The sequence below is a fragment of the Andrographis paniculata genome, unplaced genomic scaffold, assembly GCF_009805555.1.
Source record: "Andrographis paniculata isolate CXL003 unplaced genomic scaffold, ASM980555v1 Contig21END, whole genome shotgun sequence".
Classification (NCBI taxonomy): Eukaryota; Viridiplantae; Streptophyta; class Magnoliopsida; order Lamiales; family Acanthaceae; genus Andrographis; species Andrographis paniculata.
In genome coordinates, this window is record NW_026137502.1 from 4,319,811 (window position 1) to 4,345,036 (window position 25,226).

The 25,226-nt window shown below is 32.0% G+C and overlaps 2 protein-coding genes, 7 non-coding genes and 2 pseudogenes across 10 annotated transcripts; 5 read left to right on the forward strand and 6 right to left on the reverse strand.

Moving 5' to 3' along the window:
- The first annotated feature begins 511 nt into the window (after positions 1-511).
- Positions 512-7,120, forward strand: LOC127244784 (protein ORANGE, chloroplastic-like). 2 transcript variants are annotated; one of them, XR_007837330.1, is made up of 9 exons: positions 512-702; positions 853-967; positions 1,129-1,245; positions 1,340-1,426; positions 2,470-2,546; positions 3,013-3,140; positions 3,813-3,949; positions 4,159-4,292; positions 6,918-7,120. XR_007837330.1 is itself a non-coding variant. In XM_051265281.1 (8 exons), the coding sequence occupies exons 1-8, from the start codon at positions 512-514 to the stop codon at positions 4,234-4,236; spliced, it is 930 nt and encodes a 309-aa protein (XP_051121238.1). In that variant the 3' UTR covers positions 4,237-4,459. The 2 variants fall into 2 exon arrangements, 1 of the variants encoding a protein (XP_051121238.1); XM_051265281.1 differs by lacking the exon at positions 6,918-7,120 and having other exon boundaries at positions 4,159-4,459.
- Positions 4,709-14,718, reverse strand: LOC127244783 (ATP-dependent DNA helicase SRS2-like protein At4g25120). Its single transcript, XM_051265280.1, has 29 exons — positions 14,405-14,718; positions 13,282-14,077; positions 13,146-13,187; positions 12,893-13,056; positions 11,874-12,069; positions 11,657-11,713; positions 11,457-11,562; positions 11,230-11,363; positions 11,050-11,124; positions 10,819-10,944; positions 10,614-10,745; positions 10,353-10,436; positions 9,969-10,082; positions 9,755-9,855; positions 9,307-9,373; positions 8,940-8,990; positions 8,438-8,515; positions 8,035-8,244; positions 7,857-7,895; positions 7,696-7,767; positions 7,526-7,612; positions 7,402-7,458; positions 7,088-7,284; positions 6,883-6,976; positions 6,334-6,384; positions 5,780-5,842; positions 5,590-5,649; positions 5,418-5,480; positions 4,709-5,004 (listed from the first exon to the last, which is right to left on the reverse strand). Exons 1-29 carry the CDS (start codon positions 14,569-14,571, stop codon positions 4,915-4,917), a joined length of 3,573 nt encoding a protein of 1,190 aa, XP_051121237.1. The 5' UTR covers positions 14,572-14,718; the 3' UTR covers positions 4,709-4,914.
- Positions 14,719-16,200: 1,482 nt separating this feature from the next.
- LOC127245208 (U5 spliceosomal RNA) lies at positions 16,201-16,316 on the reverse strand. The gene has a single exon (XR_007837409.1). It is a non-coding gene; the product is annotated as a U5 spliceosomal RNA (small nuclear RNA).
- A 1,184-nt stretch (positions 16,317-17,500) lies between these two features.
- LOC127245209 (U5 spliceosomal RNA) lies at positions 17,501-17,620 on the reverse strand. The gene has a single exon (XR_007837410.1). It is a non-coding gene; the product is annotated as a U5 spliceosomal RNA (small nuclear RNA).
- Positions 17,621-18,653: 1,033 nt separating this feature from the next.
- On the reverse strand, positions 18,654-18,814 carry LOC127245217 (U1 spliceosomal RNA). The gene has a single exon (XR_007837417.1). It is a non-coding gene; the product is annotated as a U1 spliceosomal RNA (small nuclear RNA).
- A 557-nt stretch (positions 18,815-19,371) lies between these two features.
- Positions 19,372-19,482, reverse strand: LOC127245211 (U5 spliceosomal RNA; annotated as a pseudogene).
- A 1,295-nt stretch (positions 19,483-20,777) lies between these two features.
- Positions 20,778-20,895, reverse strand: LOC127245207 (U5 spliceosomal RNA). Its single transcript, XR_007837408.1, has one exon. It is a non-coding gene; the product is annotated as a U5 spliceosomal RNA (small nuclear RNA).
- Positions 20,896-21,552: 657 nt separating this feature from the next.
- Positions 21,553-21,666, forward strand: LOC127245212 (U5 spliceosomal RNA). Its single transcript, XR_007837412.1, has one exon. It is a non-coding gene; the product is annotated as a U5 spliceosomal RNA (small nuclear RNA).
- An 827-nt stretch (positions 21,667-22,493) lies between these two features.
- LOC127245218 (U1 spliceosomal RNA) lies at positions 22,494-22,646 on the forward strand (annotated as a pseudogene).
- A 1,030-nt stretch (positions 22,647-23,676) lies between these two features.
- On the forward strand, positions 23,677-23,836 carry LOC127245206 (U1 spliceosomal RNA). The gene has a single exon (XR_007837407.1). It is a non-coding gene; the product is annotated as a U1 spliceosomal RNA (small nuclear RNA).
- Positions 23,837-24,375: 539 nt separating this feature from the next.
- Positions 24,376-24,495, forward strand: LOC127245210 (U5 spliceosomal RNA). Its single transcript, XR_007837411.1, has one exon. It is a non-coding gene; the product is annotated as a U5 spliceosomal RNA (small nuclear RNA).
- Positions 24,496-25,226: the final 731 nt, after the last annotated feature.

The following is a 25,226-nucleotide window of genomic DNA, read 5'->3' on the forward strand; positions in this document are numbered from 1 at the left end:
TTTTGTAAAATTAAATAAAAAGTAAATAACAAAATAAAAACGTTAGGAAGGATATAAATTCTTTTGTTGCAACAAAACCAAAATGAGTTTCTTTTACTGAATTGAAAATTCATGAAACGTTACAATAGTTGGTTCGATTTGGTGATACAAAAGGATTTTTCTATCCTTAAAAATCTCCGATGAGTTTAAAAACCATCTATATAAAAAAAAATAAGTTGAATGTGACCATTAAAATAATTTTTTAAAAAAATTATATATATTTTTTTAAAACAATGCATACTTCAAATAAGAAAAGAAAAAAAAAAAAAAAAAAAAAAAAGCCTCAACAGTAACTTATATATAGTGAGACAGTTGAAATTGATAGCCAACAAAATAAGTACACGTGGCAAGAATAAATTTCCCACCAGATGTTTTTTTTATTGTAACACACAGAAGATGCATAGCTGCAGCGTTGGTCTCCACTCCACTCCAGAGAGATTCCCTCAATTTTGGCGTGAAGAAGAAGAAGAAAATGCTCTGCTCTGCTCGGATTCTCACGCTTTCTCTTCCGCCGGCGGCGTTCTACCTGTCACACTCCAGATGTCCTCTTCATACCAGCCTGAAATCTAATCTCAAATGGCGACGCAAGGCGTCAGATGCCGAGCCTTCCTCCTCTGCCGCTTCTGTAGATTCCGATTTGTCGGGGGAAAGTAATTCCGCCGGGTATTTTTTTTTTTTTTTTCACTTAGGATTTATCTGATGAGCATATGCTTTGTGGTATGCGTTTGAGTAGGATCTGTTTCTCTTCTTTCATCCTTGTTGAATGTTTGACTGAATTAAATTTTTGAGTGATTTCCGCGGGTTTCGGTGTAGGTTTTGTATAATTGAAGGACCGGAGGCAGTCCAGGATTTTGCGGCAATGGAGTTACAGGAAATTCAGGAGAATATCAGGAGTCGTCGGAACAAAATCTTTCTGCAGATGGAGGAGGTTAGTGTTTTTCCTTTACCGTTCAATAAATAATAAACCGCACACATGGATCGCTCCAGAACTTCTGAACGCTAGATTATTTTACACGAAGGAAATTATGTTCTTAAAAATATAGTTGGATTCAAACTCTTGGTAATGGTTATTTATCATCTAATTTGTAGGTTCGCCGGCTTAGAATACAGCAACGAATTAAAAGTGCTGAGCTAGGGATTTTGAAGGATGAGCAAGAAAATGAGCTCCCCGATTTCCCTTCATTTATTCCCTTTTTGCCCCCGCTGGTGATTTTAGTGCTTAGAATTATAGTTTTGGTTTATTCTATATTCAGAGTTTATCCTTTTGGGTAGTGACATTCGTATTATGCATTTTTGGCAGAATTCGTCGAATCTTAAGCAATACTATGCTACATGGTTTGCACTCTTTACTGGAATCGTGCTTTTTGGTGGACTTATTGCTCCCACTGTAAGTTATATATCTTATTGTGTAGAACATTTTAGTTTTGCATTTAATCAATTCATAGGAAACCTGCATCTCATATCTAATAATAAATTATGGATGTCGATGGTTCCTGTATGTGTGTGTGTTTTCTTTACTCATCATGTAGTTATACGATTGCGCATGGCATTTCCATATAGCTTAAATCATAGATTGTCTTAAGCTTAACATTTAATTGTGCAACAAATTTGCCATTACATAGCTTACAATCCAGTTCAGCACGATCAAACAAAAGACATTGAATTGGAAGACTATAAATGCATTTCCCTATGCTTTTAGGTGAGAGGGTTATTTACTAACAAAGTTGATATACATTTCATCAAAGAAAAACTTGATAGTGGACTAATTTGTACACCCCGTATGCCTGTCTACACATGGACAACAAACTGGCTGATGTGCTTACTAAAGGATTAAGTGGTTTAGCATTTGAGAGTAGTGTATCCAAATTGGGAATGGAAAATTTCTATTCTCCAACTTGGGAGTGTGGAAAAAAGGCATGTAGTATGCATACATGTTATTTTGTGATTGGTTTGCTAAAATTAGAAGTAATTTGACTACCTTAAATTATGGGATTTGATTACCTATGTTATAGCAAGAGTAGTGTGCATAAGCATATTATTGAAATCAATAGAAAATGAATAGATCTCATTTCTGTCAGTTGTTTCAATCAGTATTATATATAAGCGATAAAATTTTTACTATTTGGGCAATGATATTGACACTTTTAATAATGCATTATGCCCTTTTACTTACTACGAAATTACCTGTTCTATTCTTCTAACACACACTTTATTGGTGTGTCTATGAATTTATGATATCTAAAATTAAAATAAAAGGATTGGAAATCAAAGCAAGAAGAAAATTTATATGATTGTCTATACAGAACAAAGCTTACGACAGTAAAGGAACAAAATAAAAAAATTAAAAAAAATAATAATTGCAGTACAAGTTTATTATAAAGTTGAATGTATTCCTAATGATATTTATTCCCTTTCTGATTCTTATGCCAGCTGGAGTTAAAACTAGGATTAGGGGGCACATCATATGCTGATTTTATCCGGAGTATGCATCTTCCAATGCAACTCAGGTATGTTTCTTAAGACTGATTACATTACCATCTGAATGATGTCTTCAGTAATCCACCTCTTGCTATATGGTAGCTGTTGTCGGAACACCCTTTATTGTCTCAATTTATGTTGTTTATCCCCTCTCTATATGGAGGTAATTAGAATGGGAAGCAGCAATAAAATGATTTAGCTCCTCCCTGTATGATCAACTGAATGCTAATCCTACACAAGTTCTCTTATTAAACAAGGCCGAGTACTGTGGTGACAAGCATTGTTAAATTCTTATGGCCTGCGTAGCTAATGATTTGTTATCTCTAGTTTGGGCTTATCGCTTATATCAAAGTATCACATATGCAATAACTTTGGAAGGTGGGGTATTTATGCAATGTGCTTTCATGTGGCCCTTGTTGCTTTCATTGTTAATGCTTCAGGATATGGTGTTTGCTTTCATGTCCTTTACCATAAAGAAAACTTATGATGTTACAGTGAAGTTGATCCGATTGTGGCATCATTCTCGGGGGGAGCAGTTGGAGTAATATCAGCCTTGATGGTGGTGGAGTTGAACAATGTGAAGCAGCAAGAGGACAAGAAATGCAAGTACTGCCTTGGCACAGGTAACCGACATTTCTTGTTGGTTATGCTTGTAAATATTAGTAAAATCACAAGGAAAGATGGGAAATCTTAAGTAATCAAGATTTGGTTTAACTCAATCGAACACATCTTAAACTCTATTTACTTGTGTTTTCAAACTTGTTTTTTTTGCACCATTCACAAAAAACTCTCTAAAATAATTATATTCAAAACCTAATTTTCATTTAATATATTACATTCCAAAACATATCTTTTATTCAAAACATCACATCAAATACATGATATATCACATAACATCTATCTTCTATTCACATCAAATACTAAAGGCAGCATAGAATGTGAATTCTATAAGAAGAGTTTTAAGAGTGATATCACAGTATTCAAATGTCTTTTGGTAGGATACTGGAATTCAATTACATATTGATTGCACATATATTGATTGTTCATATTAATTATGTAGTACTACTTATGGAGAGCTCCGCCTGGGAATATGGGATTGTGGGGGTTGAGAATCAATAAACCTAAAATTGGGTTATTGTTTAGATTGTGAAAATAATTCCTTTCGATATTTGAGTGAATTCCAATCACAGTAAAATTAATACCACCTAGTGCCTTTACAACTATGGGGATACATACATACATACATATATATATGTGTATAAATAGGCACACATGAAAATATTTCCAATTTTCAGGATATCTTGCTTGCGCTCGGTGTTCAAGCACCGGATCACTTGTTCTTGCTGAACCAGTCTCAACATTAAAAGACGGGGATACACCCTTGTCTCAACCCAAGACAGAGAGGTGTCCTAACTGTTCGGGGTCTGGAAAGGTACGGAAATCTCATCACTTATCTTGGTTCCTCACCAGTATTTTTAAAGTCCAGTAACCTGTTGGCATTATCTTGTGATTATCGTGAAAAGTACTTAAAACTTGAGAGGTCCTGAGCATTATATTGTAGTCATGATGCACAGCCATGCCTTGTTCTCTCCGTCGGTAGGCTTATATTAAACGCAAAGTTGCATGTTTTGGCTGATGTAGGTAATGTGCCCGACATGCCTTTGCACGGGAATGGCAATGGCGAGCGAGCACGATCCACGGATCGACCCGTTTGATTGACCTGTTTGCAGCAACTTATTGCATTGCTTGTATCATGTGTACATAGATCACATCAGGTGAGCTTTGATCTTCTTCTTATTGATTTTTAAGTTAATGTCAATGACCCTCAAAAATTTCACTATGGTTCATGTGATTAGTGAACCATTTTCTAGTGAAATTATTGAGTGGGTTTTGTTTGTTTCGGATTGGTGTGTTTTGAATGTGAATTTTTTTTTTTTTTAAATGGAAAATAAGTATTTGAAATGAAAAATATGAGTAGGTATAATATCTTTTTCAGAAGAAGATCATTTTTGCAGTAAAAATAGCATTGAATGTAGCATCAATCTTTAATACAAATAAATAGCATTGTTCTCTGCCCAAAATATAGCTCCATTCAACAAATGTATATATGTTTGATTAATTATGTTTTCAATTCAACCTAACATACATTTCCAAAACAAAAAAAAGAAAACATCATAATAGAAACCAAATCAAACTTGTGTATTGATCGAATTAGGCAAAAGAAAATATATTCTTTCTAATAAATAACATGACACCTTTTGCTCATTTGTGTGTATTTTTTTCCTTAGAATAAACATAATCCACAACAGCAGTTCCATTAATATGCTTATTACCAAAAAGTAGCGTTAAATATCAATGTGTTATTTTATTTTATTCTCTGTATATATTGTAATGAAATCATAGCGACTTATATTCCTCAATTAAACGAGAAGCATGGAGCCTGGAAGTAGGCACTATAGTGCATCCCAAATTCTGTAGATACGAAATCTGCCCATTTCATAACAATAATCAGCCATTAGTCGCATAATAATTCAGGAGATAAAATAAATAAATTCAATCAAAAATAGGGAATCATGGATAACTGACTGAATCTGTCATGACTGACTCAATATCAGATCTGACGTGGCACAATCTAAAATTATATATTAAGAAAAAAAGTTATGCACAATCCCAACAAGTCCAACCCCAATAAATTGTGGGCCATGGAAACCTATCCAAATCTATCATTGTCAGTCCCAATTTTTAAAGATAAAAATAAAAATAAAAATAAATAAAAAATTAGTAAACTGCAGCCCAGTAACAAGCCTTATATTATAAAATAAAATAAATTAATATTTTATAAAAAGAAGCCTTAAATTATGTAAAAAAGATGAGATAAGAAATGGGGTATTGAAAATGACCTGCTTAGCAGTTGGTTCAGATGAACTCATTGCGCTCTCCATTCTTAGTTTCTGGAAATGTTCCTGAACCAAAAAAAATTGAACGAACACTTTATAAACCGATTCAACTACATTGCTGTAGGAAAAAATAATTGTCACCAGGAATGATAGCTTGCATAAAACTAACACATACCTGTTTTTCTCTCATCAAATGAGCACGCTTTTCGGTTGGAATTTGCTCCCACTGTAACACCTAAGGGAAATATTTAAGATTTGAAAATAAAATATAATTAAGAATTGGAAACAATTCAAATAAATCTATGGCGGGTTCATGATCTCTTGTCGTATTCAACCATTCAGTTCATTTAAAATAATGTACTTACTGATTCAGCAAAGCTATAAGCCTCGTCAGTTGTTAAACAAGACTTCAGCTCACGCAGAACATCCTGCCATTTATAGTTACTCAATAATTTACTAACCGAGAAAAATAATAATAACAAAAAATAGCGCAATAGGAGAAAAACAAGCAAGTGTGATTACTATTGGAAAAATCCCCTATTTCATGCTGTGGTTATCACACTTATAATTACTACTATGCACAAAAACTTGAAAAAATTCCTAATGACTGCCCTTTTCAGACACCCCAATATTTTGTTTGTATATACATGTCAATAAATATCAGTTATGGAGAAAAAATGGAAAGAACACCTGGAAACTGAAGAATGGGAGAAGTTAACTGTACATGGACAACAAACATTTTATAATATCTCCTTTATCCTTTCATAAATATTATAAATGAAAAATGATTTGAAAAAAAAAAAAAAAAGAGGGGGAGAGAGAGAGAAAACCAATATGTCCAGAACAATTAAGCAGTTGAACACACAAAGAGACTAAATCATTAGAATGAAAATAAGATTTAGAAATGAATTGGTAGCACCTTGGGGGTACTTTTCTTGGCACACAAACGTTCATCAATCACAAAAGCAACCTGTAGTTAGAATGATTAGTGATAAACAAGTAGCATAATGTAACCCAAAAAATAGTTATTGGCTACTTCCTATCTGGTTAATTGGGCAACTCAGACAATGAGAACGTTCTAGTTAAAAAAGGAAAAAGAAGCAACCGTACTACTTGTACACTTTCCAAACTTACAATGCAATAGATTTTTTATGACAAGAATTTATAGATCTTTTTATAGATATGGAAAATGGCTGGCGCCAATGAGGTGCAGTGCTGCGACTAATGGGTGTTGATATGAGTATGGCAGTGGCTTATTATTATGCATTTTCTACTGTGAAGAAATGTGCTTATTGCTTAGCATCTTTCTATTGTCAAAGGTCAATATCCTTTGCATTTCTATGTCTCTCACAAATGAAAATCAGCTTTGGCTTCCCTAACTGCAAATGGGATTATAAAACGGAAGCAAAAACTCTTTGTTTTTTTTAAGTGTTTTCTGAATTGCACAAGAAAAATATTTATGGTTCACCTTGCTAAGTAATCTCTTGGGGTCATGAAATGCAGGTTTCTTTGCCCACTGGTGGAACAAGTGGGAAACAACACCTCGGTACTCCGCACTGAACCTATAAAGTTAAGAAAATCTACTTGAAATTTTTAACATGGGTAGCAGACATTTAGATTGTGCCAATATACGAACATTCCATTCATAGCAGGTATGTGTTTGAAGAAAGGACCTTTGTAAAAAGTTGCTGCTACCATACTTTTCGACCTCAGTAGGCTCTTTGGATGCCTCATTGATTACATTACCGACAGGAGCATGAGGCCCTGAGTTTTTTTCAGGCAACTCTGTTCTGCAAGTATTGGATTCTTTAGAAGCTTCTTGGTCATTTTGGGCGCTAATTTTCGTTGACTTTACGGAACTTAGCTCTTTCTACACCGAGATATATAAATAAGATTTAGAAGCATAAGAGAATAATTCATTCTTTATTCATACTTCAAGCAAAGCTGTAAAATTTATGATGATTTTATAATTGATAGAAAAGTTTACTTGGGTGTCTAGTAGGTGATGAGGAATTTCTCTAAGAAACCGGGATGGATGAATAACCTGCAAAGATTGGTAATGCTTAAGCACCATAAACAAGTTGTGGCAAAACTCAAAACAATGTGTTTACCTGCCAATTAGAATCCATGATGACATACAGCATAAAAAGTTTCTTTTGAGCACGAGTCATCGCCACATAAAGCAATCGCCGCTCTTCCTAAAAGTAAAGCAAGTCAGACAATAAGTAATAGTTCTACAACCACTTTTGTGCAGAAGATTTGGATAAATACACAGGATTACCTCAATGGAGTTAGCATTCTCATTGACAATGCCATTATATTCATGCAACAAGGGAATCTCACCTTCATTTGCCTTAGTACGAAAAACAATTTCCATTAGTGATACTGAATTACATGATGAAACAGCATATATGCATAACTGAAGCTACAGCCAACTAGTACCTTTATAATAAAAACTGTCCCCCATTCTAACCCTTTTGACTGCAATATATATACACACACATATAAAAGGATGTAAGAAACCTGATTGTGTTGGCATAAAAACACTCAGTAGAATTTTTAACAGCACCAAACCCTAGGACAAAAGAATAGATTTGTAGCAGTTAAAGCACTGTAGAACCTGATGGATTGTTGTAAGGGTCACAGAATCTTGATTCTCATGCCTTCTCAGTCGAAAGTTCTCCCTCTCCCTATCTGTAATATACTCAATAAATCCCTTGAGTGTACTCATGCAACCTTTGCCTTCTGTGATACTATCATTACCACATTCTACGACATTATGCACGGTTGTCAAAAACAATGAAACATCATCCAACAAATACTGCAACACCTGCAAAGTAAAGCAAACAGATTGTGGTATGTTCAGCTCCAAAGTTTGTACTTTCCCTTCAAACTTGCAGAAAGAAACATATCTGATAGCAATTTTCCTTTTCTAAATAATTAAAAATTATTATTTCCAAATGGAATATATCAAAACATGAGTGAAGTGAAATAAGAAACTAGAAAGAACTCTAGATGCTTACAGGTCTAAGATCATTATCTTCATTCAGCAGCTTGCTTCCATCAACATCAAGAACTGCTTTTTGTTCAAGAAGATATTTCTACAGGATGAATAAATTCAATGTTACGGTATGACTGTAGCGCAACTTATTGCTACCAGAAGTGATTCGCATGAGAAAAGGTCATCTTCGAAGTCACAGAAATAAATTTCCAAAGAAATATAGTTGCAATAAAGTTAGAAAAACAAGCAAGTGTGCACAGCAAAACAAAAGGCCAATCTAAAAGTTCGCAGTTTTAACAATATAAAAGGTAAAATGTAGAGGAGTTGATCTGAAGATCATAATAATCTGTGTGGCAAGAAGAATTCATCAATTAAAAGATTTTAATCATACAAGTCTACGCTAGGGAGATAATATTCCATTGGAGAGAAATAAAAGAGACAAAATGATTGACACTATTAAGCAAATCAAAGCCGCAAAAATAAAACAAAATATTACAAATTTACTGCATAAAAGTGAAACAAACCTGTGGTATCATAGTAGCCACAGAATTGATTACAGCTGAAATGGATTGTTCCTGCAAGATGTAATATGATGACAACAGTTTTAACATGATACATCACAAATGCATATGTAGATAAAGTTCTTGAGCCATCGGAAATAGTTGAATGTGTCAATAACACGTGCATCTCATTCTCAAAATGTTAACCACATAGCATAATATTGACCTTTAGAGGATAATGAACAAGATACATGATCATAAATAATAATCATTTTACAATTGATCCATATTAATTCAATATAGAAGTTTAATAATAAGCTAACATATGGATAATCAAGCTCAAATCTATTCCTGTATCAATGAAGACAGACAAGTTAATTGAGTTGCATACCCTGCAGACTAGTTTCAAAATCATGTCCAGAGTGAGCAGCACCTTACGCCCTTGTGTCAGTTCACTCCTGCAATCATTATACATTGAAAATACAAGATTCACTATCTATTGATTTTGTATGCTTCATTGGCCATTTGGAAACACTTGAAGAGAATCAAAGAATACCAGAAACAGAGAAAAGAGCACTCATATAGACCAGTTAATAATAAATAAAGATCATTATATCACGTATATCCCACCTATAAGCATAATAGCTGAGGCGCATAAGTTCTAGTTGATAAAAGTCTAGAATGAATAATATAGTAAGAGAGGAGACTTTGACCATAGAAAGGCATTTCATTATGATTCATGTAGAGTATTTTTTTCATCGGAAATAATCCACCCAAACAAGAAGGGATAGTAAGTGCAGACAAAAATAAGAGGGTTATCTAGGGCACACATAGCAAACCTCTTAAAGATTCCAGATACTTTTGCATTAAAAATGTCACGTGCAGCCGCAATAAAGGTGCATTTTCTCACAGTTGAAACTTTATCAATGTGTTCAATTACCTGAAGAGATAAATAAGTAATGTGACTCTTGTTAACTAGAGACTTGAAATCTAGAAGCTCTTCCCAAGAAGAAAGGCTTAAAACATAATGGATGGTAAAAGGACAAGGAATACCTTCGTTTTTTCATCTTTATCAAAAGGAAGTAAAGCCTTGAATACTCGACGAAATGGTGCATCATCACAACCAGGTAATGTTGTACTCAGCATGGCAATAATTGCTCTAACTACCTGTTACAGGATGGAACAGCATGGGTCAGCATGCATACTACTATGCAGACCCATGTTGCAATATATATATATATACATTATATGTATGTATTAATTGAATATTCATTAGGCAACATTGTGAAAGGAAAGGAGGAGCAATGCTCAGGACCATATTAGGTTTTTCAAATATTCTTATGGAATATACAAGTTTTCAAAACTTTGAGCTACAGAAATAATCGACATTTCCCAACCCCACACATTCACAGAGGAATGCATATTTCTCCAAAATACCTTTTTACGGTAGAAAGCCACACCATGAATGTTAAATGGTATCTTTCTGTTACGAAATGCCGTTTGAAATATTTTTCCTGTTGCCTGTTCACAAATAGAAATATCAAACATAATTTCATAGCATTTATAAAATCTTCAGAAAATTTATATTGCAGCAAAAGATGATTGTGATGTAGCTGTTTTATAAAATCTTCAGAAAATTTATATTGCAGCAAAAGATGATTGTGATGTAGCTGTAAGGGCAACAAGAAATAGCTTAACCTGCCTCCTGTAAAGAACAGCAATCTTGCCATATGAGCATTTAGCAGATGAACCATCTGATGCAATTTCCAAAATTTTATCTACCACAAAAGCACACTGTGCTTCTTCATTGCAACATTCCTTGACTGTAATCTGCTCAGCATGATCTAATATTCTTGATTAGCTACTGAAAGTGATACAACCAACCCCTTCAAAGGATGTTTACCTTTGATCCAGAAGAATTATCAGTTAGAATATCCTTTGAATTACAGCGCTTCGAATTGTTTCGTATAAGATATGATGCAGCTTCAATGATACAGCGTGTAGACCTGTAATTTTTATTTAGTCTGACCTAAATATATGATAGGAAGAGATTTGAATAAGAATTCATTATAAGTAGAATCTGTGGCACTTTGTAGTTAGATATGTGAGAATGAGATTCTTTGTACAGCCTAACCTCCTGGTACATTGGAAAGTCTTTTCTGAATGAATCAAACCCGTTAACATCAGCACCATTAAAACTGAAAATTGACTGCACAAAGGTAGATATTAAACTTAAGTGAGCACAGCACGTAAGAAGGTAATCGAGAAGACAAAATGTTTTTCAAAGGCAATAATAATCAAGGATGAAGCATACCTGATCTTCATCACCAACAATGGTTATGCATTTATGGGATGCAAGAATCCGCAACAAGACATATTGCATGGCACTTGTGTCCTGAAACTCATCAATGACGATTGCCTTCCATGATTCTTGGCACTCTTTAAAAACTTCAGTCATAATCGGATTTATTAAACCTATCGTCAGTAAATGGCAATATGGATAACTCCAAAATTTACGTGTTTGGAATGGATAGTATGAACCTTCTGGAAAATCAGTTAGTAGCCTCACGGAACAGCTGATAAAGTCATGGTAATCCAATGCATTACAGGATCTTAATATGTTGTTGTAGTTCTCGAGAATAATTGCCTGGAGTAAAATCCAAAAAAGAAATAAGACAAATGCTGAGATAAAAGAAAGATTGGCTAAAACAACAGACATAAAATTCTAAATAAGAGCCTACTCCTGTGTGGTCACCAATTTTTTGAAAATCTTCAGGTATTCTTCCTGCAGCTTTAGCCTGTGATTTATAAAGAATGATGCAAACAGAAGGTGACAACTATGAGACGCACGGGACCACTATTATGTCTGGGTTTGGGAATACTCTCTCCTTGTAGTGGTGTAAAACAAGTCCTGTATAGAAGTATTCAGAAAACTTGTACATAGGTAAAAAGGAATACCTGAGTTACAAACTTCAACCATTTCTTTGACATGTCTTTAAAATTTTTTGGAGAATCTATATTAGGCAACTCCGCAAGCTTACAAAGCTCAAGATTGGCCCTTTTCTTTCCATCCTCCAACAGGCGAACAGCCTCTATTATAGCTTTTCTCTGTTGTCCATGCCCATATATTAAAAAATCTGGGGTTCGTCCTAACCTATTGCATGAGTGAACATGTTGATATAATGTTGGACGTGCTTCATGAATGATGATCAACTTGACAATGTCACAAGAATAACTAAGGAGACGGCAAAGAAAACATGTTATTCAGGTGGCTCAAACCTCAAGTATATTAGCTCCTAAGAGAAAATAAATCTGATGTTCAATGTCTGCCGCACAAATCTCAACTAGCGTCAGGTATCTACTGGAAAATAATATAAGTGCTTTCACAAACACCACGATTAGTTCTCAAAAGCATATATTCCTGAGAAATGTTTCGACTTATTTCAAGGATCCACTATATATGATTACACAGGAAATACTGGTAAATAGGATAACTTAATGGTTAATTATGAAATACCCACCACTTTAATGTAGTTTCTCTTCAAAATAACTTAAGTAAGTGAAATACAATTTGCCCCCGGATTTTGGAGATATTGTACTTTAAATTCTCATAAGCCATGCAATGTAAACAAACTATTTCAATTCATATTTCAAGTAGGAACAGCAGGTGCCAGCCACACAAGATCACGTAGTTATTATCCCCTGATTTTGGAATCCAATGTACCTATCAGCTAGCAACTAAAGTAAATCAAATATTGTTTAATTGTGTTCCCTCATCCATCTTCATTATTCTTCTACAATGAGCTTTTTTACCCCTAAAAGACCTCACATCAAACAACTATGTCTATATTTCTTATTTTTTACTTTTCCAAAACAACAAGATACACCAAAACATAACCAAACAAAATTCTTTTGGAAAAATGGAAAATCTACCATCAATGCAAAAAATTTATTTAGAGAAGTTAAAATATACATACTTCTCAGCATGCAGACGGCAAAGTTGCAAAGAAAATGAGTGAAAAGTGCTGATAGTTAGCTCTTTTGCAGCTGCTTTCCCCGAAACTGCTCCTATTCTTTCTCGCATTTCAGCTGCAGCTGCTGTAGTAAATGTCATTGCCAGAATGTTGGACGGACTGACACCCTGAATTGTCCAAGCATGTGGCAGAGGAGAGGCATAAGTATACAATATAAGCATAATTAGAATAAGCATACAGCATATAATAAACCTACCTTGTGTAGAAGCATCAAAACACGTCCAACCATAGTAGATGTCTGCAACATGAATATTAAGCATCAATATCATGAAGCATTAATATTATGAAACATGTATGAACGTAATTCAAAAGATAAAACAAGAAAAACATGCCTTCCCACTTCCTGGTCCAGCAACAATCATTAGAGGAATTGAAGTGTCACAACACGCTGCTTCCTTCTGTTTATCATTCAGAGACTGAATGTACGTTGCATACTCCTCAGGCATACTTTCTGTCAGTTTACTCTTTGATTCGCACAACACTTCTGTTTCACATGCTTGATCGCCAGAAGAACTTGAAATTTCTTTTGATCTTAGCACCTCATCGCAAACATCATGACTTTGGAGGGCAGTATGTTCCTCTGAATCCTTAACAATAACTCCAGTACCCAATCCATTTACTGCAGTATTTTCCCTTACAGAACTACACGATGGGGTTTTTTCACAGACAGCATCAATTAGTTCGAATATTGACTCATCAAAATCATCATTCAAAAAATTGGATGTCAAGAGAGAGCCATGGGTATTAGGAGTAACTAGTGATTCTACTGAATGACTTTCCGAATTTGACTCAGCTGCACACCGATGCTGCCACTGCAGAGTAGCACCATAATTCAAACTTGACCTACATTCGTAAGTGCATCGGCCTTTCTCTACACTAAAACCTTCAATTTCACCAGTTCCACATGGAACTATTGAGCACGTTTTGCTCGAGGTTTCACCTTGTCTGATTGGAGTAAAAAGCACCTCACCCTTAGCCTCAATTTTTACAACAGTACTGTGCTTTCTGGACAATTTCCAATCGTTAGGGGAAGGTTTTGATGATATGTTTGTCGATATCTCAGAAAGAGGCAGCCTCTGAATCTCATCAAGTTGATTGAAACTTTTTGCACCCTTATTGTCTCCAGACCTTCACATTCAAAAATTCATTCATCTCAGGAATTCAAATCAAACCATTAGTTATAAATATTAATTAATCCTACAAAATAAACAAGGCACGCACTACAAGAAAACCAACTAATGATTACACGGAAACGAAAATTACTTACAAAATACCAAGAACACTAAATACAGTAACGCGGATAAAAAAATAAATGAAGACAGCATTGTTATTGAACTAATATCAAATTGAGTACTCAACGAACCGTTCTAAAATAGCGAAACAAAACATTTGTTTATTTTTAAGGCACCACAAGGATTCACACGAATTGCATATACTCCGTAATCAAGAACTCACGCTTCACTGCTCGAGAGACAATCCGTGGAACCGCCAGACTCAAACCTCTGCCGTTTTCTGGCGAGGCGTGCCTTGGCAGCTCTGAAACTTTGGGAGATTCGAGCTCGCTGCTCCAACGATAACTCACCGCCGGTATTTACAGCCACCGCATTTTCCTTGTAGCTCATTCCCGAGCATTGAGATCAATGCGCGACCCAGTTTTCTTCGTCACGCAAGGATTGTGAAAACAACTGAAAACCCTAGAATCGAATGATCTTCCAGTTCAGTGACGGGCGATGCGCCGATGTCATTTTAAATTTTCCCTCTTAAGAATAGCTGCCAAAATCGAAGCAAATAAAATTACTGAAATGCCCTTTTCTGGGAAGATATTAACTAAGCTGCAAAAATAGACATGGTCCGAAAAACAACAAAAAAAATCCTACTTTGGTCTAAAAAATAAGTCCAAAAACATTAACTGTATCTGGCCAAACAAATATGAATAGAGCCGTGTGTGGACCCATAAAGGTCAAGTTGCACTTGCACTGACCCAAATCAAATTGTAAATTAAATACTATAAATTTAGAAAAATAATTTTATAAATATATTAATAAATAAAAGTAAATTTCAATAGTTTAATTCTTGTCTTTCGAAGGATATCACATGTTCTCTATTCAATATCATATTTTCTCTCACGGAGTAAGCAAAGTCTTATGTCTTCACTTATGCGTATCTTCTGTGTACATTGTTTGATAATCTATTCAATCAATTTAATTTTTATTCGATTTTGAATAACTTCATACCGATTCATTCACACACGGAAGTTTGGCTAAACAATGTCCCAACTCCATGAGTATCATAAAAATAATCCCATTCAAAAGTATTGGCCGAATGAAAAATATTGAAGAATGAAAGTTATCATTGATTTAATCCCGTTCAAAAATACCAGTTTTCTATTATACTAAAAATGGTGCCACATTGGACGGTAAGTAGGTGCGGCGCAGCGTGAAGGGGAGAGCTGCGACGGCGCGAAGGCAATGATTGAAAGATAGGTGCAGCTTGTGTAGGGTTAGGATTTAGAAAGGAGAGACACAACTATATATATATATATATATATATGATTAGAATTTAATTTAGAATTAAAATTTAATTAGACATATGTGAAGAATAAATAATATAGGCTAAAACATAAAATTTGACATACTAAATACTAATCATGAGCTTTTTAAAAGAAATGTAAATTATTTTTCCACAAGAGACCCTAGACAATTACTTTCCTTGTTTTTATTAAGAGTCAACAACAAATGATTGATGTTATATTCAAACCTTTCGTGCCTCTTATTTTGTTTATCACACATAATTTATTTAGTGTCATTTGTTTTATCAATTTAATTTGTAGATTATTAAATTTAACTAAGAGTTTATTCAAAATGTACTTAGATATCAGTGACTTACGGATTCTGGCAATTTTTATTTATTTATTTTTTATAAAAAGAAAAAGACCAAATGATTGATGATTCATTGAGTCTTCCTCTTTCTAGTTCGTTAGACACAACTCCCATTTTCTACAATGGAAAGGTCCATTTTCAATGATATAAAGATCGAACACAGTAAGGGTTATGACTAATGAAATCACTGATATTACATGAGATTTTAAAATAAGTTTTTAAAATAATGTTTTAACTATCAAAGTTGAAATAATACCATTCAACCAAAGTATGTTCACTCTATTCCTTTTATTTACATTTTGGACAGAAGCTAAAATGCATTCAAATTAAAAGTAAAAATAAAACTAAATTGTAGGGCTCTTCCAAATGAAAAAAAAAAAAAAAACCCTTTAAAAAAAAATTTGAGTATGCTGCTTAAATACAACGAACACACGGTATTCTTTAGTAAAAGGCGAAAGAATAGTTCGCTATGCATTCACTGCGCAGCTCCATAAGGGCAGTAAGTTGCGGCTTGCCGATATTTGTAAGGAAGCCTTCAATTTTGTTGGGTTGTTTTTCGACGTGGGAGGCTGAAAAATTATATTTGATTAAATTAGATAATCCTTCTAATATTTAATTAAATGCTCGGACAGATTCACGATATTTAAAATATTGGATTTACTTGGTTAATTATTGATGATGCAAATTAATCATATTATGAGTGGGATTGTTATTTTGCATCCGACATGGTATTAGAGTTTGACTAAATCTTGATTCAAGCCCCGCCGCTCCCATTTGCGGCATATGCATGTGCAAGTTTCGCATACCTTACTTGCACGTGAGGGTGCGTGTTAGAGACTCCCGTTTGTGGATAAATAATTAATTGTTGCACCTTGAGGGGGCATGTTAGGTGAGACGGTTATTCTGCATCCGATAATTATTATTATTATATTCCGGATCAAGACCCGACCCAAACACACATTGTTAGATCCAAGTATATTCCGAAAGACTTGACCCGAACACACATTGTTAGATCCAAGTATATTCCGGATTAGGATAACATTAATAGGTCAGGTCTAGACAGATCCAAGACCTGACCCAAACACACTTTGTTAATTCCAAGGTCCAAATTGAATCCGACTATACTCAAACTTAACCCGAACTAGATGCGATAGATCCAAAATACTCTTACAATTCCTAAAAATTTAACTTAATATTAGACTCAAATTTTGACCCAACATATAATAAAATGTATTTATTTTATTAAAAAATATTATAATAAACTAAAAATAAATAAATGAATCAAACTAGAAAAGAAATACTTTTAATATAATTATATTGTCATTTTTTTTTTATTTTTTCATACATATGATTGCTATATTCTTAATATATTAAACAAATTCAAATTGTAATCGAGTTTGTATTCAACATTAAATAGATATTTATCAGGTTAAGCAACTAATATGATAATAGTAATAAACATATCAATTTGGATTGCAGGGTTCTCACTGTGCAGCTCCATGAACTCTCCAATTTGTGGCGTCCATATTTATAGTTGAGTCCTAACAGCTATAGAAATTATTTGATAAAAACTCATTGACTAAATATAGTTGTATGGAATGAATTATTTATTATATAAAGCAACTAATTCAATTACAGTTATCTGACAAATGTATATACATTACATTGTAGGATTCTTCGTAATCGAAGAGCCCTCCCAAAAAGTATTGTATGCTGTTTAAATGCAACGAGCACACGGTATTCTTTAGTAAAAGGCGAAAGAATAGTTCGCTATGTGCACATTGCGCAGCTGCATGAATTTAATAAGTTGTAGTTTGTCCGTATTTATAGGAGAGTCTTTGGGTGGAATTGTATGGGATGTCGATGTGGGAATTTAAAACTGGATTAAATTAACTAATAATTTTGTCTTTAACTAAGTGTTCAAATGGGCTTACTTATGTCATATTTAATCGATTAATCTGATCATCTACAGATGTGTTTGATTATTATCTGGAAATTGGGATGATATTTGGATATTGGATGTTTAAAATATTTGAATTTTTTTTTTAAAAAAAATGAGAATTGTGATATATTATATAGATAGGTTTGATATGAAATTGTGTTACGATATTTTATATTTGATTAAAGTTAAATTAAAAGTGTATGAGAAAATTTTTCAAAAACCATATCTTATAAAATATATTGATATGCATGTTTGTAGAAAGCCGATGGTTACTGTGTCGATTGTGTCTAATTTCCAAGATTTTTGTCTAGTAGTAATGACCTGGAAATCTACATTTTTTAAACGAAGATTCAAATAAGGTTCTGTGAGCTATCTCACAATAAAGACTCTAGTACTCAATTTGATTAGATAAACAAGACAGTTCCATATGTCTGACACTGTCGAGAGGGTTGGAAGATATATATATATATATATATGTATCTCGTGAATGAGAATAAGTGCTTGTTCGGTCATCACAATATTCTATATTTGAATGGAGTTTAACTAGATAGGTTAAACTATTCACATTAATAATGTGTTCGAAAATTCAATTACAAAAATTCTAAAATTAAGTGTGTTTGTTCTACAATAATTTCATGATATATGACCATTTGTTATTGAAAAAACCTTCATCAATAATTCCTTAGACAAGAATAATCAAAACTAACCTACTTAGGTCCCTCCACCTCAACCAAATGATTTGGTTCTTGTTCATGGGGAAAATTTGCATACTTGATAAACAAAATAAGTACACCCCTTAAAAGAAAAAGTACTACACCCATTAATTACAAAAAAATATATTTAACATTTGAAAAAAAAAATGTAAACTTGAAACTAGATTGGATAAGGGGCTGCGCGAACGCAAGCCCCCTCTATCACAAATTACGACATAGGCTCGACCATTTTGGCCTGCCTTAGATCGACACTCCTCCAACGTGCAATGAAGGCCATCGACCTAAGTTATGGGTCTTCATGATCACCCAACAACCCTGTCCAGGTAAGTATGGAGCTTATATCTAATTCGTTTGCTTATATAGAAATGTTGGCACGCCGTTCGCAATCATTTTCCAATGTGGGACAATTAATAGGCCAATTTTACTATTCTTAAAATGTTAAATTTTAGGTTAAACTTGCAAAAGAAAAAAATTATATAATTTTTTATTAACATATATGTGTATTAATTTTTTATCTTAATTTAGTAAACTTTTATTTTGGTGTATTTGACTGTCTATTATTTTATTTGTTTTACAGCATATTGATGATGTCAATTCCTAACTTCCTAAAACTTCACATTAAACATGACTTGTTATTTGAAAAACTATAGTTATAATTTATTTTAATTAACATATGGCGTCAAATGATTTATTTAAATTATATCAAAATTTTATTTTATTTTAATCTAATATATATGATTCCCAAAACATGGCATCAACGATTTATTTAAATTATATCAAAAAATTTATTTATAATTAATAAAGGTATATACTTATTTTTTTTATATTTATAATTCAAAAGTTTGAGAAGAAAGCTTAAATCGAATCAAATAATTTAATTCATTTAACAACTCTAATAATGGAATAAAAAGAATGCATAGCTGTTTGATTGCAACAAGCACACGGTATTCTTTAGTAAAAGGCGAAAGAATAATTCGCTTTGTGCTCACTGCACAACTCCATAAATCTCAAATGTTTTAGTGTGTTCATATTTGTAGAGAGCCTAAGTCATTTCATTTTGTAAGATGTCGATGTGGGATATTGCATTCATAAGTAGATAATGTTTTTGCATTTATTCAGTGCAAACATGGATCCACTTCTTTCTGCGATTAATATTCCCTGTTTAATAACAATATTGTAATAAATTGAATACTAAAAATTAAAATAAATTATAAAGAGAACATGCTTTATCTTGTAAAGTCTATAATAACTCCTAAAAATGCTGAGATAATATATCTAAGATCTATTTTTTCTATTGACAAAGAAATGACATAATAAACAAAGTATTTCATTGCAATTTAATTTAATAGCTAGTATGTTTTGGAAGAATCCCTTTAAATGTCGACTATAAGCTGAGCGAAGTTGAATTTTTTATTTATTTATCATTATTATTTTTTTTGTGCATGTAAATTAGGACATATTTTTGTCCTAGTATACTATTTAATTTCATAAAAACATTATTTGGAATAGTAACGTTCCGATATCTTGATATTGCACGTCTTGATATATAATTGACAAAGACGTGTTGCACTTCGAATGATAACTAATGATCAAAGTCATAGATCGATCACCTCTAGATGTTCAGATTCTAACATTGCAATCAACCACGATGAAATCCATTAGGTAAAAATGCATAAGTCTAAACTGTTGGAATAGATCGAAATACAGACATTTGTATTTCAACGGTTATATATTTTTCGGTTATTAGATAACATTAACAAAACTTTTGTACACATATGTGCATTTAATTGAACAATTTCCATTTCATTATTGCTGAAATTGTCGATCCGAACTCGTGAAATGAAAAAAAAAAAAAAAAAAAGAAAGGCCTACGGCGAATATTTATTTATGTCTCATTTGCAACACACCAATGTTGATGATTAAAATGGACCTATATAACCAGCTTGATTTTGCGAACAACGGAAGCGCAAGAATTTTTATTTAAACTTTTTATTTTCCCAAATTTTAACAACGGAAGCGCAAGAATTTTTATTTAAACTTTTTATTTTCCCAAATTTTAACTATTTCTTGAAATTTTCATAATTTTTAAAACTCTTTTTTTATTATTATTTTTTTTTTATTAATGTGTAACTTCGCGAAAACTAAGAATAATATGCTTAAAAGGTCATTCATTACACATTATTAATTATGATTTTGGGCTCAAGCAAATACCAGCAATTATTATTAAATAATAAAAAAATATTAAGTTTAGTTAGAAATTAATTGGAATAAATAATTTAGAACTATATTGCAGGGCTCTTCTTAAGAGAAGAATCCCTTCAAAAAATTGGATATGCTGCTTAATGTCACGAACACACGGTATTCTTTAGTAAAAGGCGAAAGAATAGTTCGCTATGTGTTCAAGACGCAGCTCCATGAATTTTCAAATGCACACCTTGTTCATATATGTAGTTGAGCCTAAGCATAATAATATAGTAGTTTTTCGATGTGGGACATTGCATTAAAAAAAAGTAGTTAATGCTTTACACATTTCTAGAGGGCTAGCAGATTTCACCCCTTCTTTATACATATTATTAAATTACTTTGCCTAATAACAATAACAAAAATTAAAATATTCCATTTACACTTAACTAAATTTTTCTAGAGTTAAATAAAAATTATTATAATGCTTGATTGAATATTCATCAATGGAAATTTGACTCCTATTTATGCAAATAAAACCTTCACTAATCGTTCATGGGCTTAGGTTATCATATGATTATTATTTATTTTAGAAAATTTTCTACTATTTTTATATTTTTATGAAAACTGATGAAACTTCTAAACACAAGTTTTTAGAGATCTTTAAAAAATTTTATATTATACTTTTGAAATATTTTAGATTCCAACCTCTCAAATTAATAAATTTTATCAACAATATTTCATAATTATAAGTGATACAATTTATAAGAATAATTATAATTTTGAGTTTGTTGGAAAACTTCAATGTCCCAAATGGAAACCAACGAGTATGATGATACCCCAATCTCTATTATAAATACCAATAGATTAAAGCCTTAGAAACTCATAGAGCTGTGCAGTGAGTGCAAAGCAAACTATTTTTTTGCTTTTTACTAAGAATACTATGTACTCGCTGCAATCAAGCAGCATATTATACTTTTTAAAAGGATTTTTTCTTATCCGGATGAACCCTATAATTTAATTGATAGTTTTATTTTGTTTTTATTTTAAAAAATTTATTTATTTTGAATTTGTCCATTTATTATTTTTTTTTGTGATTTTTATTTAGTTTGCAAGTTTCTACTTATATATATTGTATTAAAAATTAAACATACGTATTGAAAAAGTATAAATCTAACTAAATAAATACATATTACTATTAAGAAACTCGGAAATTTGTAAATAGTATAAATTTCTAAAAGTACATAATTGTGATGTAATTTTTACATATTAGAAGCTACTTGATAGATAAGTATTGTTTTTATAAAAGTATTATAAATTTAAGGAAATTTATTTTAATATAGGTTTTAAACCAATCAAATGAACTACCAAAAGAATTGATATACTTAAAATGAATGGTGAATAAGTTATTACCAATGCATTTTACAAAAAAAAGGAAGAATTGTTATGCATAACATTAATAAAATTAATTAACAATATAAACATCTCATTTTCATTTCAATTGCTCTGAGGAATTATTGTAATGCAAAGAGAATGTTACCAAAATAGTGTTAAATTGTAATTTCATTGCACAACTAAGTAAGTGGTAATTAAGGTGTTCATTTTGAAAATTGTTAAGTGCTAAAAAAAAAATAAGTTTATTTTTACTAAATTAAGCTAATATATATATGTATAAAAAAAATATATAGTATAATTTTTTTTTATGGACAAGTTTACCGTAAAATTTTAAAATAGTAAAACCAACTCTAGTAATTATCCCACATTGAAAATATAATTGTGAAAAGTACGTCAAACTTTCTATATAAGTAGACGAATTAAGTACATTTTCTATACTTACCTGGACAGGATTGTTGGGTGATCATGAAGACCCATAACCTAGGTTGACGGCCTCCATTGCACGTCGGAGGAGTGTCTGCCTAAGGCAGATCCAAATGGTCGAGCCTATGTCGTAATTTGTGGGCTTGCGTTCGCGCAGCCCCTTACCCAACCAAATTAGTTTAATTTTACATTTTTTTTATTTAATTTATTTTTACCTCTTACCAAGTTAATTCAATTTTACATTTTTGTCAATTTGATATAATTTTCATATCGAGGATAACTTAATCTATTCAGTTAATGGCAACCATAAGCAAAGTTTTACATGGATGGATAGATACAAATTTACTGTCATGAAACGTACACCTAGCATGGTGAAGTTTTCCTCATTCACGGGAAATTTTTCGAAATGTCACATTTCATGAAATTGCTCTGTAACAAAGATATTTAAATCTAAAATTTTTGCTGAGTTTTCAAAAATAAATGTATGCACATCTAAATAAGCAATCTAATCAATTTACTTAAACTTCATTCAAATGTGGAATATCACAATATTCAACTCCGTACTACCATAGAATGAATAAACAAGCACGGACATACTCATTCACAAGATACATCTTCCAACCCCTCTCAACACCGTGTACAGCTTCGAAAATATTTATCTTATAATTAGTCGTGCATTCGGCTAAATTAATTGAAAATAAATCAAGTTCAAAGTTTTCTCAAAATCAATTAATGTCGGTAAGTAAAAATGATATGGGCCGAGAAAAATGAAAGTAATGATATGTTTATAATTGATTTGAGTTTGATTAGTGAACTTAAATGGGCTAAACAATGTGTATCATTGTTTTGAAAATTTAAAAAGGAAATCGTTACTAAAAAACTATAATCTACTCAATTACGTTATGTTGTGATTTCTTCTCTTCTTCCTTAATCTTTGATCTGATTTTGTCAAAATTCTTGGAGTTAGTGAAATATTATATGGTAAGGAACCAAAAGAGTTAGTCTTTTTTAAGTCGACAGCTTAGACACAAATCTTGGAAGGCCTGTATTATTATTATTATTATTATTATTATTAAAAATTTATAACCTAAAAATAGTAAGATTGTTACCATAATATTTGTCCCACATTGAGAAACAATAAGGAGATGATATAATAATGTATCTATATAAGCAGATAGAAGGGCATTGAGCTCCATACTTACCTGGATGGGGCTGTTGGATGATCACTAAGATCCATAGTCTAGGTTGGCAATCTCCATTGCACTTTGGAGGGGTGTCTATCTAAGGTCAACCCAAGTGGTTGAGCCTACATCATAATTTGTGGTAGTGGGGCTTGCGTTCGCGCAGCCCCTACCAAAGCAAGTTACATAATTTTTACTATTTTTTAAAAAGTCAACTCAAAGAATCAGGGTGTAGTTAAATTTATGAATCTATTATAATTTTTCCTATTTTTTATTTTATTTATTTATTATTTTATATTTTTTTTTTACTTAAGCAGAACTCACTGTATTTATTAAAAAAACATTTCTTTTATAAAATATGGGCTCCACTTATTATTAAGATAATTCAAAATTTTATAAAATTCCTTTGCCAGTGTGGAATCTAAAAATCAAAAATAAAAAATCCAATCATTCCAACTCATTGTCAATATAATTTTGAAGGTTCCTTTTATAAGCCATTGGATTAATTGTGTTGATAAATAATGATTCATATATTTGCATCAAAATTATATATATATATACAAGTAATTGTCCAGCATTAAAAAGTGGGCCTATATGCCTCACTATTCAATTAATTAATTAAAATTACAAAAAAAACAGTATTATCAATGTTGATGCAATCTTCAATGTTCTACTATAAATACCAAGAGACTACAAATGTGCAAACTTATGCAGCTGCACAATGTGCACATAGCGAACTATTCTTTCGCCTTTTACTAAAGAATACCGTATGCTCGCTGCAATCAAGCAGCATACTTCACTTTTTGATAGGATTTTTCCTATTTGGGAGAATTCTATAATGTTTTAAGTTTGAAATTCTTTTATCTTACATTTCAGAAAGCTCAAGGTAGTCATTGATAAATATAATATAGAGAAATCATATTTATGAAATATTTTTGTCACATCTGTGATTAGTAAATAAGCAATTTAAGTGTACTTTTTTTCGCATCCATCCAAAATCTAACCGTCAAGATAATGCACCAGAGGAAAGCCTTATACTTACTTCCAAAATTTTAATACCAAAAATTATAAATCAATTAATAAATTAAAGTGAATAACACGTGGACAACATTTGGGGATCATTATGTCAAATAAATTTAATTATGGAGCTAATTCAATATAGAGTTAGTTATAGTTCTAAAATGATACTCCGATACTTTCAACATGTCATCGATACAATCTCCAATGCTACCACGTCTACAACTCCATCATTTAAAGATTATTTCTGCTAAACCTTTTTAATTGTAAGACCAATTTAATACAAAGTCTAGTTATGGTTTTAAAATAATAAAAAAGGACACATACATGACTAAAAAAATATTTTTCTTTAATATGTATTGTTTTTTCTTGCGACATGACATCATACAAACATTTTACAAAAGAAACCAAATAATACGAACACAAAGTTTGTTTTTCCAACCAAATTTTTATCGTCCTAATATATAATGTGTTTTACCTAGTGTATAAAAAAGATATCTTTATCATTTATTTTTTTATTTTTTTGTAAATAATGTGTTTTATTAG